Source organism: Callionymus lyra, chromosome 6 (assembly GCF_982586985.1).
Source record: "Callionymus lyra chromosome 6, fCalLyr1.hap1.1, whole genome shotgun sequence".
Taxonomy (NCBI): Eukaryota; Metazoa; Chordata; class Actinopteri; order Syngnathiformes; family Callionymidae; genus Callionymus; species Callionymus lyra.
The window spans coordinates 6,727,628-6,741,675 of record NC_141823.1 but is presented as its reverse complement, the minus strand read 5'-3'; the positions used below and the strand labels follow the sequence as shown (position 1 = coordinate 6,741,675).

At 38.3% G+C, this 14,048-nt stretch overlaps 1 protein-coding gene and 1 long non-coding RNA gene across 2 annotated transcripts; one reads left to right on the top strand and one right to left on the bottom strand.

Annotated features, from left to right (window-relative positions):
* Positions 1-310: 310 nt before the first annotated feature.
* LOC148076264 (uncharacterized) lies at positions 311-2,134 on the top strand. Its single transcript, XR_015711414.1, has 4 exons — positions 311-472; positions 560-657; positions 1,673-1,749; positions 1,810-2,134. It is a non-coding gene; the product is annotated as an uncharacterized LOC148076264 (long non-coding RNA).
* A 2,668-nt stretch (positions 2,135-4,802) lies between these two features.
* On the bottom strand, positions 4,803-9,807 carry bcl2l10 (BCL2 like 10). The gene is made up of 3 exons (XM_087793286.1): positions 9,747-9,807; positions 7,055-7,486; positions 4,803-5,365 (listed from the first exon to the last, which is right to left on the bottom strand). Exons 1-3 carry the CDS (start codon positions 9,798-9,800, stop codon positions 5,246-5,248), a joined length of 606 nt encoding a protein of 201 aa, XP_087649412.1. The 5' UTR covers positions 9,801-9,807; the 3' UTR covers positions 4,803-5,245.
* Between the last annotated feature and the right edge of the window lie 4,241 nt (positions 9,808-14,048).

The following is a 14,048-nucleotide window of genomic DNA, read 5'->3' as shown; positions in this document are numbered from 1 at the left end:
TGTTTGTGGCGTCAGTAGATCTTTTGTGTAGACGCCAGCGACGCTGTTGTTGTGAGTCTTGAGTGTGTGTTTGTGTGTCGCTCCAGTTGTGTTAAAGTGGTCGTTTCCTGAGCCAGAGCTGCTGTTGTCTTGATGTTTGTGTGTCATCATAGTGACAGTTGTGTGTCATCATAAGGTGACAGTTGTGTGTCACAAAGACACAAATGATCGTCCGCGTTAAAAGAAACACACACACCTGAGCGCTGCACCTGCGAGGTTCACTTCCGTGTTTGGATCACGTGACGACTGAAGCCCAGAGGAGGAGGCGTGGTTTGAGTGGATCAGACGAGAAGATACTGGTGTCACTCCAGCCTCCAGTATCACTCTAGTCTCACTCCAGTTCCACTCCAGTTCAACTGAAGAAGTTCTCGCGGGTCTAAGTGTCCAGACCTCCATCACTGACCAACATGGCCAACGTCCGCATCCAGTACTGGTGAGTCAGAAGTGGACTTTGTGTGTCTGTGTGTGTTCATCAAGTGTGTGTTCATCAAGTGTGTGTTCATCATGTGTGTATTTGCAGCACTCGAGGATGAGGGTACGGGTCCCACGTCCGGGCTGTCGGTAAGCGCCTGCGCAAGATTCCCGGGGTGACGGTGAAAGAAGAAAGCGGAAATATAAGTAAGTTTTTCCACCTGCGACTCGAACCGACTGTTCATTTCCTGTTGTCTGGCGCCATCGCGTGGACAACTGATGTTGCTGCACTATTAGCGACCGCTTTTCTCTTCTGTCATTATTTTACTACGTGTTACTTGTTTTATTCATTATTTATTATCTTATTTCCCATAAGTCCTTCACTTCCTGATAGTTATTTATTTATCTGTCAAGTCTTTCTGCTCGCTGACGTGTCATGACGTTACAGGCGCGACGTGAGTGCGACGCATCAGCAAGAGATCATTTGTTTTATGAGTTTATTTTTATTTTATCAAGCCCTTAAAACATGAACAATAAACTAGAAATGAAATTGTTAACTTTGATTGAAAATATAATTTGCCAAGAATGCCCTAGAATTGTCATTTAATTCAGTGTTAATTGAAAATGTTTTACTTTTTCGTAAAGTTATGACGTGTTTGGATTAAAAAAAAGGATTTTATAAGGTTCGTCTGTCCTCTGACAGATGAGCAGCTTCTGACGTCATCACACCGCGCCCAATTCTTCTTGTGCTTGTCAACAATGACAAGTGTCAGTTCGACACGATTGGTTTCTATGACAACCAGAACTAACAGAACATATTCTCATTTTCAAAGGCCACTAGATGGCGCTGTCTTCCCCCATTTTCCTTTCGTCTTCACTTCAGAGTCAGATTAAACGTTTTACCGTTTTTAAGAACCAGAACATTTAGATTTAAAAACTAACGTATTCGTTTAGGGACGTGACCCGCCATTTTGTAGGGATATCGCAATAATGCATCTAAAAACAAGATGGCGTCTAAAGCAGCGCATTGGAAGTTAGTTTTGTTTTTAGTAAATTACTTCAATTAAAATGTTTAATTAAAAAGGTGTTTTAATGCAATTATTTTTATTGAATAATAAATTACATTAATACTCAAATGAAAACAGTTTAGGAAAAATGACATTTCATGTTTGTATGTCTCAATTAAATTCAATGCTTCATCACATGTGACGTGTCTCCACAGGCAGCTTTGAAGTTTACTTCAATGACAAGCTGGTCTACTCCAAACTGAAGACAGGGAGGTTTCCTGACCCTGAAGACGTGAGTTGAGTCATGTGACCACGATCATGACACTGGGTAACGATTGGCTCGTGTCCTCAGGTGGCGAAGGAAGTGATGGCCCTGATGACCTAAGAAGGAAGTCACGTGACCACGAACAGGTTACGTCAGCGGGTCCAGATCATGGTCCCGTCTGATGTAGTCTGTGCTGCTGACGATCCGCTCTGAGCCTCCGCCGGTCGACTCTTCTGCTCATGACTGTCCACACTGAAATCCTGAGTGTGTGCACGATGTTCTCTCAGAAGAGCTCGACCACCTGGAGTCTGAGTCCTGGTCGTCCTCGTGGATCTTTGTATCTTTATTAGCTTCTTCTTCTGTGGGATTTAAATCACCCGGAAGTCTCAAATAAAACTAATAAAATCCCAAAGACTCTTGTTTTGTTCACAACTTTACTGACAACACTTTAAAAAAGTCTCAACTTAAAAAATACTGAAGTACAAATAACTACTTGGACACAAAAGTACATTTGAGTAAAAATATTGAGGTACAAAAGTATTTGAGGTACAAAGTAATCAAGAGAAATTATGGAAAGTTATCGTGTAAAGTTTTAGTGTTGAAGTAATCGAGTAAAAGTATTGGAGTGTAAAAATTGGGTAAGAACGAGAAAGAGAAGAAAACATTAAAGAAATGGATGAAAACAAGTAAGAGATTGAAAGACTGAAGCAAGAGATGAAAACAAGGAAGAAAGAGATGAAAACAAGGAAGAAAAAGATGAAAACAAGGAAGAAAGAGATGAAAACAAGGAAGAAAAATATGAAAACAAGAGATTGACAGACTGAAGCAAGAGATGAAAACAAGGAAGAAAGAGATGAAAACAAGGAAGAAAAAGATGAAAACAAGGAAGAAAAATGAAAACGAGGAAGAAAGAGATGAAAACAAGAAAAAGATGAAAACAAGAAAGAAAGAGATGAAAACAAGGAAGAAAAAGATGAAAACGAGGAAGAAAGAGATGAAAACAAGGAAGAAAGAGATGAAAACAAGAAAGAGATGGAAAGACTGAAGCAAGATATGAAAATGAGGAAGAAAAAGATGAAAACAAGGAAGAAAGAGATGAAAACAAGAAAGAGATGGAAAGACTGAAGCAAGATATGAAAACGAGGAAGAAAAAGATGAAAATGAGGAAGAAAAAGATGAAAACAAGGAAGAAAGAGATGAAAACAAGAAAGAGATGGAAAGACTGAAGCAAGATATGAAAACGAGGAAGAAAAAGATGAAAATGAGGAAGAAAAAGATGAAAACAAGGAAGAGATGGAAAGACTGAAGCAAGATATGAAAACGAGGAAGAAAAAGATGAAAACAAGGAAGAAAAAGATGAAAATGAGGAAGAAAAAGATGAAAACAAGGAAGAGATGGAAAGACTGAAGCAAGATATGAAAACGAGGAAGAAAAAGATGAAAACAAGGAAGAAAAAGATGAAAATGAGGAAGAAAAAGATGAAAACAAGGAAGAGATGGAAAGACTGCAGAAAGAAGGGAACAAGGGAGGAAAACTCGACCTCATTCTTCTCCTTCACTAACAAACTTGAAAACAATTTGAATGAACGCGTTGAACTCTGGTGAAAGACGACCTTCACTTCCTGGTTCACGGTCACATGACTAACGAGCGACAAGCTCAGACATGGAGGTCGAGCGTCAGCTGATGAGGTCAGAGTTCACCCAGTTTGTCTGGACATGTACACGCGGAGAATGTGTGTCAACGACAACAAAGCCTGTAAATGGAGGAGAGTATTTTAAGCTGTTTACTGTGTGTGTGTGTGTGTGTGTGTGTGTGTGTGTGTGTGTGTGTGTTTGTGTGATCTATGAATGGCAATAATCCAGAGAACAAGACAATAACAAGAGATGTGTTTACATTGCTCAGCTGCAGCTACACACACACACACACACACACACACACACACAACCACAACTTCCTGCCAAGTGTGTGTTGTCATGCAGATGCGACAGGTTAGTGCGCGTTTCACACCACGAGCTATTTGTGTGAAATCAACACACAACGACACTCAAAAATGTCAACACTTTTTTTTGTACACAATGAACTACACTATGAACACAATTTTCTATCTACATTTCTAGTGCTTGAGTGACATTATTTGAATGACTGTACAGTATACATGATGTACTTCCATACACTTCTCCGAGGAGGTTTTAATGTTGTGTACTTGTGATAGTTGTGTACTTGTGATAGTTAACAAAGTTCCAAACATGGGTCACATGACTGAAAGCGTGACCGCGAGGATTAAAAGGAAGTTCCATAGAAATCAACTTCCGACCAAAATAACCAACAGGAAGTGAGCGTCTCCGTTTGTCCCGAAATAACCTTCAAAAATTCCACAGGCCCGGAGTCACCGGACGAGCGTGACTTATTCATGGTCGCCTGACGCAGTGGTCAGCACCTGCTGATCACACCGTTTCCTCACACTTTGTTGTTTAGATTTGACCGTCACTGATAATGAATCTTGAACAAAAACTAAAAGTACAAATAATTACTTTGAGAGCAATGAAGTAAAACTACTTTAGCACAAACAGTACTGACAAAAATATGTTGATGAAAAGTTCAAGTACACAGAAAGTATTAAAATAAAAATTCTTAAGATAGAAGAAAGTACTAAACACAGAACTATCCCCCAAAAGACCCTCAAGCACTTTCTGTTCAGGAAAAACTAAAAAGTACATGGATTCAAAGTTAATCAAACGAAAACGCCGAAGTACACAATGTATTTTTAGGCATCTTTCCTGATATGAAAAAACTAATTCAAACACAGATTCAAAGTGTTTTTGATCTCAAGTACAAATAACTATAGAAGTACATCATTTAAATATAGTGAAGTACAAAAGGCATTTGGATGCAAATGAAGAGTACAAAGATAGTAATTATAGTAAAAATGCTAAGATAAATACTTCAGTCAAGTTGTACTTGAATGTTTAAATGATTACCTTTGTACTAGCGGTTAAAAACACTGTTCTGAGTGAATCACCTTTCTTTTACTCATACTCCAAGTATAGAAAGTACACAAAACAATCATTTGACAAAACGTCTGGAGTCAATTTTCTTTTATTACAAAACAGTGAGAAATAAATACAACAAAATGTAAAAATATAATGTTCAAAGTTCTGCACTTGCTGTGAACAGGAGAGAGTTGGTCCCTGGTTCGCAGACTGAGAACACTCTGGCGCAGGAACAGCTTGGCTGAAGAGTCTCAGGGCGAGGACGGCGGCGGATAGAAAAAGCGCCGTCTTTATAAATATAATATATTAATTTCTAGATTGTACACGAAGCACAGACGAGAAGGAACTAAAGTCGTCGCAGCTGCACAGTTCGACAAAACAACACAACTCTGTGCTTTTCTTCTACACAAACAAATTTCTGAAGGCATCGAGATCTTTCGTACAATCTTGTGTAAACATTCGGCCCTGAACTCACGACACACTGCGTCGCACCAGATGAAATGACACCAGGACGTGGGGGGGCGCCTGGGGGGTCAGCGCACCAGCAGGAAGGTGAGTCCGGCGAGGCCGACGCCCGCGGCGGCAAACAGAGCCGTCTTCACCGACGAGTCCAGGCTGATGGTCTGGACCTGACTGAACTTACAGAACCCGTCCTGTGGAGACAAACAACACTTTAGACTCATGTGACAAACAGTATCAAGTAAAACTACTCAAATACACAATAACATCCGAGCGCCCTTTGTACTCAAGTATTGTTACTCCATTACCATTACAGTAGATGTTTTAATTAGTTAATCATCTTTACTACTTGTGTACGCAAATACTTTTTGTACTTTACTGTATTTATACTTCATTAGTCATTTGTCCTTGAGATCGAAAAGTACCTTGGTTCAGTAGATTACCTTTGAATCCATGTACTTTTTACCACTATATTTTCTTACTTTAAGATTTGAGAATATTGTTGATTACCCCTGTATTAAAATAAGTTTTGTATTGGAGTATTTTGCCTTATTTAATCGGGCACTCGAGTAGTTTATACTCCAATTAAAATACCTGAATATTTGCACTAGATTACCTTAGAATGAATGTATTTTAATTATTCAATGATATATTTTTGTGTTTAATCCTGTATTCAAGTACTTTTCGTACTGCATTTTACTGTATGACTTTTGGATGTGTACTTTTACACTTCGGTTTTTTTTTTACTTGGCATTTCTACTCAAGTACTTTTGGAGCAGAAGTCTGACCACATGTGTTCAAGTCATCGCCTCAATGACTAACGTGGCAGAAGCAAATATTTTCCAGGTGAGATGAAGTTTCTCAGCAGAATCCAACATGTTTTCGTCGACTCATCAACTGAAGTCGTCACGAGCTGCGCCGTCATCGCGTTTAACTGCAGCTGATGCGGCAAAAACACACAACGACGTGTGCAGTTTCTCATGGAAGAGTTGTGTTTTGAAAGAGCGGTTACACCTGCAGCAGGTGTTCACACGCTTGTTGTTCAACCGCTCGGACCGTTGCTAGAAGAGTCCATCTGGATCAACTGGTTTCATGTCGGACCAGCTGCCGACTCCAGAGAGGAGGGGTGTGTGTGTGTGAGGTCGAGTGTGTGTGTGTGTGTGTGTGTGTGTTGGGGGGGGGGGCAGGACGAGCCCATTCACAAAAGCAGACGTTCAACTATTCATTTACTGGCGAAGGCGGCGACGACTTGGCCTCTAATCCGTTTCCAGGAAGACGGAGGAGAAGCCGCACAAAGGAGTCCGGAAAACATAAAATTCTATAAACTGCTGTGGTCTCCATGGCAACTGAACCCGAGTGAAAATACACACCCAAGAGAGACTCCAGTCTAGCTGAAGACCTACAACGTGTGAGACTTCTTTTCAGAACTCTGCGTTTGTACCAAGAAGTTTATTCTCCATTTTCAAAATAGTTAATTATGGGTTTTAATGTACTTTTAACCTGTCGCACAATATTCTATGAAGCAGGTTCATGTGTCACACAAGCCTCATCCTAGTGAAGATGATTGAAGAGAACAGTCGTGAATAAGGATCATTTTCCAAGTCATGCATGTGGTCACATGATGATTGGGTTCAAATCAAAGTAGATTCATGTTCATAAGGTTATCTTTATAGGCATGTCTAAGACACAAATGATGGATTGATAAAACTTGTACCTGGACTTCTTGTCTTTGACTTGCTTTTTACACTTCACCACACACACAAATGCCTTTTTTTTAACAATCCTGGCAAAGTCAGATTCTTTCATTCAGGAACAAAAACTACTGACAAACGTTCCGATAACTCAGATTTAATACTCAGGTTAAATATCCAAGTCAAACTCACCCAGCCGTCGTTCTCCAGCAACCAGTCCTTCTTCTCCTCTCCCAGGTACTCCGCTATGGTCTCTGCCAGTCCCCGATAGACGCCGGGTTCCTGCCCCGGCTTGGTCTTCCTCTGCTCCAGCAGGAGTCGGACCACCACCCCGGTGAACGTGAACAGAGACACCACCCTCCCCCAGTTCAAGTGTCCGTCCCCCACCATCTCCTCCATCACCTTCCTCAGGCTGGGGCACGGGTCCGGCCCGGCCTGCTTGAGGAAGGTCTGGGCCAGGGACAGGAAGCGGGTCTGGTGCTGGCGCTCCATGTCCTGGGCCAGGCGCCGCATGGCGGCGGCCGATTCGCTGGGAGGCGGAGGCGGGGCGGGCTGGGGGCAACACAGGGACAGGTAGTCCTCTGCCAGAGCCAAGGTCTCTTTCCACAGCCGGCACGACATTTTCTACCAGGAGACACCAGGTTAGTGAGACTTGGAACAAAACGTGCTTTAATGAGATTATTCCAGCTTTGAGAATCTATTCCGATCCACAGGAACTAAGTTACGAGTCGGAGGACGAGGCCTTCACGGCAGGGTGTGAGGAAGATGGATAAAGAATTGTATCCTGGTATCCAACAGCACTGTGTCTTTTTTATGACTAGGCTTCAAATCACATTTAATATCCATCATAATCCATTCATGGTTTAGGTTTCAATAATGTACATGAAATAAAATGTTTTCTTATTCACAATAAACAAGCTAATATTAACAGCATTTGTGTGTCAATGTAATTCATCTTGCAACTGCTAGATGGCAGCAGTCATTACACGTCCTCCATCCCGGCAGTGACTGAGGACCAGAGGATACAGTCGACTCCAGCAGCTTTTAAAGCTGATGTTTGGACAGATATAGGTTTTAAAACAAAAAAAAGCTGTTAGGACTTTGTCAAGATGGAACTTTCTCGTCATACTTTATTAATCTACGTTCTAATTTAGAAGATTTCCTTCGGTAATTGACCGTATAATTCTGAAGGAGTGAAAAGACGTTACGATTTCAATGTTCATCTATGCAAGCATCTATTTTCCTTTGTGTCCTTGTTCTTTATACTTGCACTTTCATTCTTTTGTTTGCCCTTTGTTCTCGTTTCTACGAAACTTGCTGTACTGAAACCAGTTTCCTAAAGGAGATCTCTGGGGGGATTAATAAAGTCAATCTAATCCATAGGTCAGGTAGAACTTTATTGAAATTGTTTTTCTTCCCCAATTAGCCACACAATAAAAATAAAACAAGAACAAAGAGAAAGAACAAGATGATACAATCGAAGTCTAAAGATAAAGAACATAGATCAAAGAAAAACAACAAAGACAAAGGATACAAAGATTAACATAGAACAGAACATGATACTTTTACTTCACTCCTGCCCCCAAACTCAGAATTGTACAATTTAATAACCGGAGTTATCTATCACAATTCTAATATTTACAGCATTTGTGTCATTAATGTAATTCATCTTCCAACTGCTAGATGGCAGCAGTCATTACATCCTCCAGTCCTAAAGGAACAGTCAAATCCCGGCGGTGACTGAGGACCAGAGGATACGGTCGACTCCAGCAGCTTTTTAAAGCTGATGTTTGGACAGAGTTTGGTTTGAAAACAAACAAAATCGGTCAGGACTTCGTCAGGATGGAACTTTGTTCTTGTTCTACTTCAAAAGATTCCCTTCGGTAATTGAGCGTATAATTCTAAGGAGTGAAAGGATGTTACTATTCCATTTTCATTTTAGCAAGCATCCATTTTCCTTTGTATCCTTGTTCTTTATACTTGCACTTTGGCATCGCTTGCACTTTCGTTCTTTTGTTAGCTCTTTGTTCTTGTTTCTATGAAACTTGCTGTACTGAACTGAAACCACAGATCTCCGGGGGGATTAATAAAGTCAATCGAATCTAATCTATAGAGAGATAGATACAGATAATGAAGTCATATCTAATCTAATCGTCATGATGTCTGTACATTTTGCAACACCAGAGTCAAGTACTCAACACTACAAATAGATCCTTGTTACTACAGTACCACAATATAATGACAAAACATTGCATCATTGAAGCTGTATGGTGATAAATATCGTTTCAACACATTCTTGCCAATACACACCCCTAATGTTAACCTGTGTCATACTGATAAAGTTTTATTTGAACCAGCTTCACTCAAAGCCTAAAATAGAATCAGAATTTAACCATTATTGCCATTATAGTCACTGTCAAGGTATTTCATTGAACCCTCAACACTGGTCAAGTTTAAAAAATATATATATATTAAATCTGATAAACGTAATTTTCTCGCAACATGACTGCAAACGTAAGCTAGCTAACAAGCTAACGATAGCAACGTTCAACGGTGACACTACAACCGAAATAAAATGACCAATAAACAAGTCAGATACACATATCATTGATTTAATACGCGTTTAAAATGTTACAAATACAATTTTACAACCTGAACTTGCTCATATTTCCACGTAAATCGGCGAGACGTGAGAAGCCGGCGTCAGGGAACACAAAGGATCGCGTCCGTTTTAAAGTCCGCTCAGAAAACCTCGTATTTTAGCGCAATAAAAAAACATTTTCACACGATAAATACGTCAATAATGTTCGACACGTGTTCCCGGTCGAGTGTATCCGAGTATCCGCGGCTTTAAACGGCGACAAAAGGACAATAAAAGGCTTACCCTCCCAGCGATATCAGACTGCTCTCTGAACGTACGGATGGCGGATGGAGACATCGCGGAAAGTCACAACTTCCACTTGGTACGCTGAGGCTTTTTATAGATTACTCCGCCTACGCGCTGATGACGCACCTACGTTTTTAGAGAAGAGACAAAAAAAACAACAATGGAAATATTTCATCTGCTATCTTTAGATGTAGACTCGACTATAATGTTACTTTTGACATTGTAGTGAGTAAGAAACAACACTAATTATTATTCATTTCTTCATTTAACGCATATCTAGTACAAATAATCAGAATAAAAACATTAATTACAAGTATTTTATAAACCACACATGGATTTTTTTGTGTGTCATGGATGCAATATAAAATAGAATGTTAAAGAGAGATTAATAAAATAAAATATAAGAAGAGAGCAAGTGGGCGTATACAACATAAATAAATAATAATACTGATGAAGTTTGAAATGATAATATTGGTTTACATTTATCCAGAAATATTCTCACAGCTATAGTGTCTCACTGTAAAAAATAGGTTACAAGTCCATTCTTAAAGAACACATGCAGTAATACACACTAACACACGTTGTTGTTGACACACCACGTGTTTCAAGAAAGTATTTACACGCTTAATAAGTCTGTTTTGGTTACTTTGCTATGACATGGCACTGTAGATCAAACTGAATTTGGTTGATTATTCGTATTAAAAACAAAAATATTAAAAATAAAGACCATTTTCAGTATTAATACTATATAAGAGACGAGAGGGAGGGAACCACTTTCAACAGGCAGAAACCTCGATAAAACCAGCCCCAGAAATTTTTTTAAAAGTCTAATTGTGAAAAGAAAAATCCAACAATAATAACAGAAGAATATTTGATTGATGTCTTTCTTTCTCTGACACATCAGAATGAGTCACAAAACATTCCAGCAGCTGGAACATATCTGGGCGTGTGTCGCCATGGAGACGACAAGAGATGTTATACATATCCGTGGGTAAGTTCTCTAACCTGGCATCGTTTAAAAATAGTTTCTTCATTTACCAAAATAAAGTCGAGAAGATTCAAGGAACTTCCTGGTTCGACTCGGGACTTCATGTCGTGCAGAAAAAAACCCACATTAGCAGTAGTTTTCTTGCGGAAGTTTCAACGAGACTGAGTTAGTTATTTGAGTTATGACACGGTTGTTACTCTCAGAGAAGTTTGCAGAAGTGGAGAAGAAGAGCTTCTGGTTTTCTGTCAGCAGTCAGCTGCTGAGGGGAAGGAGGAAGTGGTGGTGCGGAGTGATAAAGAGGTGATAAGTTGTCATAGTTAGCATTTTTTTCTTCACTTTCTCTTCCGCGTCTCGAGAGAAACGATTGGGTTTCCACCCTTTTTGGTGTCGATCATCGAGAACCAGCTCCGGAATCTCCGTGTGACTGATAACGAAACCATTTTAAAAATCCATCCGAAGGCGTTTAAACCACGAACACACCTGCGGGTTACGACGTCAACTTAGAAAATGAGAACACAAATACATCAGTAATTGACTTTAAACTTTGACTGTCGTCTTTGTGTTCGACGTCCTGAGATAAACTTGACATGTGCAGAGAGAAGACAAAGTAGGTCACAAAGTGAAAACACCTGGAGGTGTAAAGTAAGTAAGTCAGTATGTAAGTAAGTAAGTCAGTAAGTAAAGGTTATTTGTAAAGATCTTTCTAGATCAGGGTCACAAAGCACTTTAACAATAAAAAACAATACACAGTTAAAATATATACTTAAAAAAGTCAAGACAACATAAGAGAAACACAGGAGTCTCAGAAAATATAAGGTTTATTGATCACAGAGAAGTGTTAGGAGCGATGAAAACAAAACAAAACAATATTGTGCAATACATGCTGCACTCGTGTAACACCTGCTCCTTTGAGGTCAACTCTGTCGTGGTACAGTGGGTCTAAGTTTACTATAATATATTTAGACACTATTTAAGTATATCAGTGTAATTTCAAATGTTTATCATGTTTTATTAAAGAGTAAATCAATATTTAGATGTTTTTTAGAATATTTGAATTAAATAATTTCTTTGTTGTAATATAGCTTTTTTTTCAATTAATAATTGATTAAGAAAAGTTAGAATATGTTTCGAAATAATGTTTTTCATATTCTCATTCCAATTATTAAAACACATTTTCTAATTTAAATATTTCGTAGCCTTTTAAATTCAAGGTAAGAATGTTGGTATAAGAGCCACCAATGATTCTATGGTGCATCGTCATGTGATCATCTGCGAGTCACGTGATTGGCTCAAGTAGCTCTGTGTACTTTTTTCTGCCATACTATGGTGGCACTATCATAATAACATTTTTACATTGAATTTAAAAGGCTATAAATAAAAAAAATATTGAATTTTTTTTAGAACAATTAGAATAAGAAAAGTAAACTATACGTGTTCACATTACAAAATATTCTCATTTAATTAATAAAATAAGTAAATAAATACTATTAAAAAAAAAAGATAAAAAATACTTTATTTAATTTAATTCAATGATTTAATAAAATAATTAAATGCCAAAAAACATTAAGATTCAACTATATGTAATAATCCAATGGCACTGATATACTCTAAGTTTTATATATAATAATCGTTTGTGTGTGTGTGTGAAAGGTCGGAGCCCAACAATAGATTCAAGGGTCAGAAAAATGAATGAATTTTCATTCAAATGTCATCATCACATCCTGTCGGCGCCTCAATGAAAGGTTTAACACATCACCATGAGATGTCAGCTGACGACCTTTGACCTTGATCTGGGCGTGACCGCCACACACACCAATAGATTAAACTTTATTATGATAACACTCAGTCATGCTGATCCTTTTAAATCCTCCTTTAGTGAACTAATGTGTTACCGAATCACATCTTTTATAGCACTCACTCAGTCCCTTATCGAGCCGAAAACTATTTAGTCCTCAATAAACCTCTGTTTCTGGACGTTGGGAGGAAACCGGAGTGACCGGAGTTAACCCAATAAGCACAGCGAGAAAATACAAACTCTACACTGAAAGGCAGCAGGTGGGAAGTGAACCTTCAACCGTGTCACTTCATGTTTTTATAAAGGATTGTTGTATATTATTACATGTATAGAAGTGTATCAGTGTCAGGATATTGAATCGCTGGATTTAATTAAACATTTAGTACTTAAATTATGCATTTAAAATAATTATAATAATAATTTAAAAAGAAAAATAGACAGACAGATAGATAGATGGATACAAATAAAGAATATACTGTAGACCCAATATATTATAAAGTCTAATATCACGAGGAATGAATGTGTCACTGAGTCTATTAGTGTTGCATCATGGGAGGAGCATTTGTGCTGCATCTGCTTCTCTGCTCACTGTTGACAGTGTTGAGAGGATGATGTCATCATCATGATGGACAGTAGTTTGTTCATGTTTGAGTGAAAAGATTCTGTATTAAAAGGTTACATTTATTTCATCATTTTTTAATAATCTAAACTATTTTGTTTTTCTTTAACACAGAGTTGTTGTTTTTTTTTTCCAAAATAATTAAATTGTGTTCTAATTTTAATAGATTTTTTAATGATTCACCTTTATTGATTCAATATAAGAATGTTAGCCACGATTACACCAACAATTTGAATTTATACTTAATTTAGAACTTTTTTTTCGCTTTTTTTAAATCAAATAATATATAAATATATATAAATAAATAATATAATTAAACCATTACTCAGATTCAAAGTTTTAACATTTGAAATTCAACCTTTCAATAGTCGGACAAACTTCCATCTTCAAGGACGAGAATAAAACCCTCAGATTCTCAGGAACTGATGCTTCAACACAATAAAGAAGTCGTGAAAGATCTGAATCAGCTGGACCTTGTTGCCGAGCTCAGCAGTTCTTAGACGCCCACGCAGGTCAAAGAACGGAGACGCGAGCAGATCCTGCTGAACACGGTGAAAACTCTTGATTCGATTCTCATGAAAGTCTCACGATCCCGGAGCCCGAAGAAAAACATGGTCGAGAGGAAGACGAGCGAAGGAATGATCGCGATGCACGACGACGCCAAGAGTGTTTGAAAGTCAAGACGTCTCACGTGAACAGAAGGTCGAGTTTCACACGTGCAGTCAACAGGTAGAACAACATGACAAACATTTATGATGATAAAGATCACGTTCAGATCAGATGTTATCAAGTCAACAGATTTAAAGTTCACTCACAAAATAAAAATGAAATGTTGGAAAAAAAAGTAAATATAAACCTACATTTAATTTCATGTATTTCATATTTAAGAACGTTTAT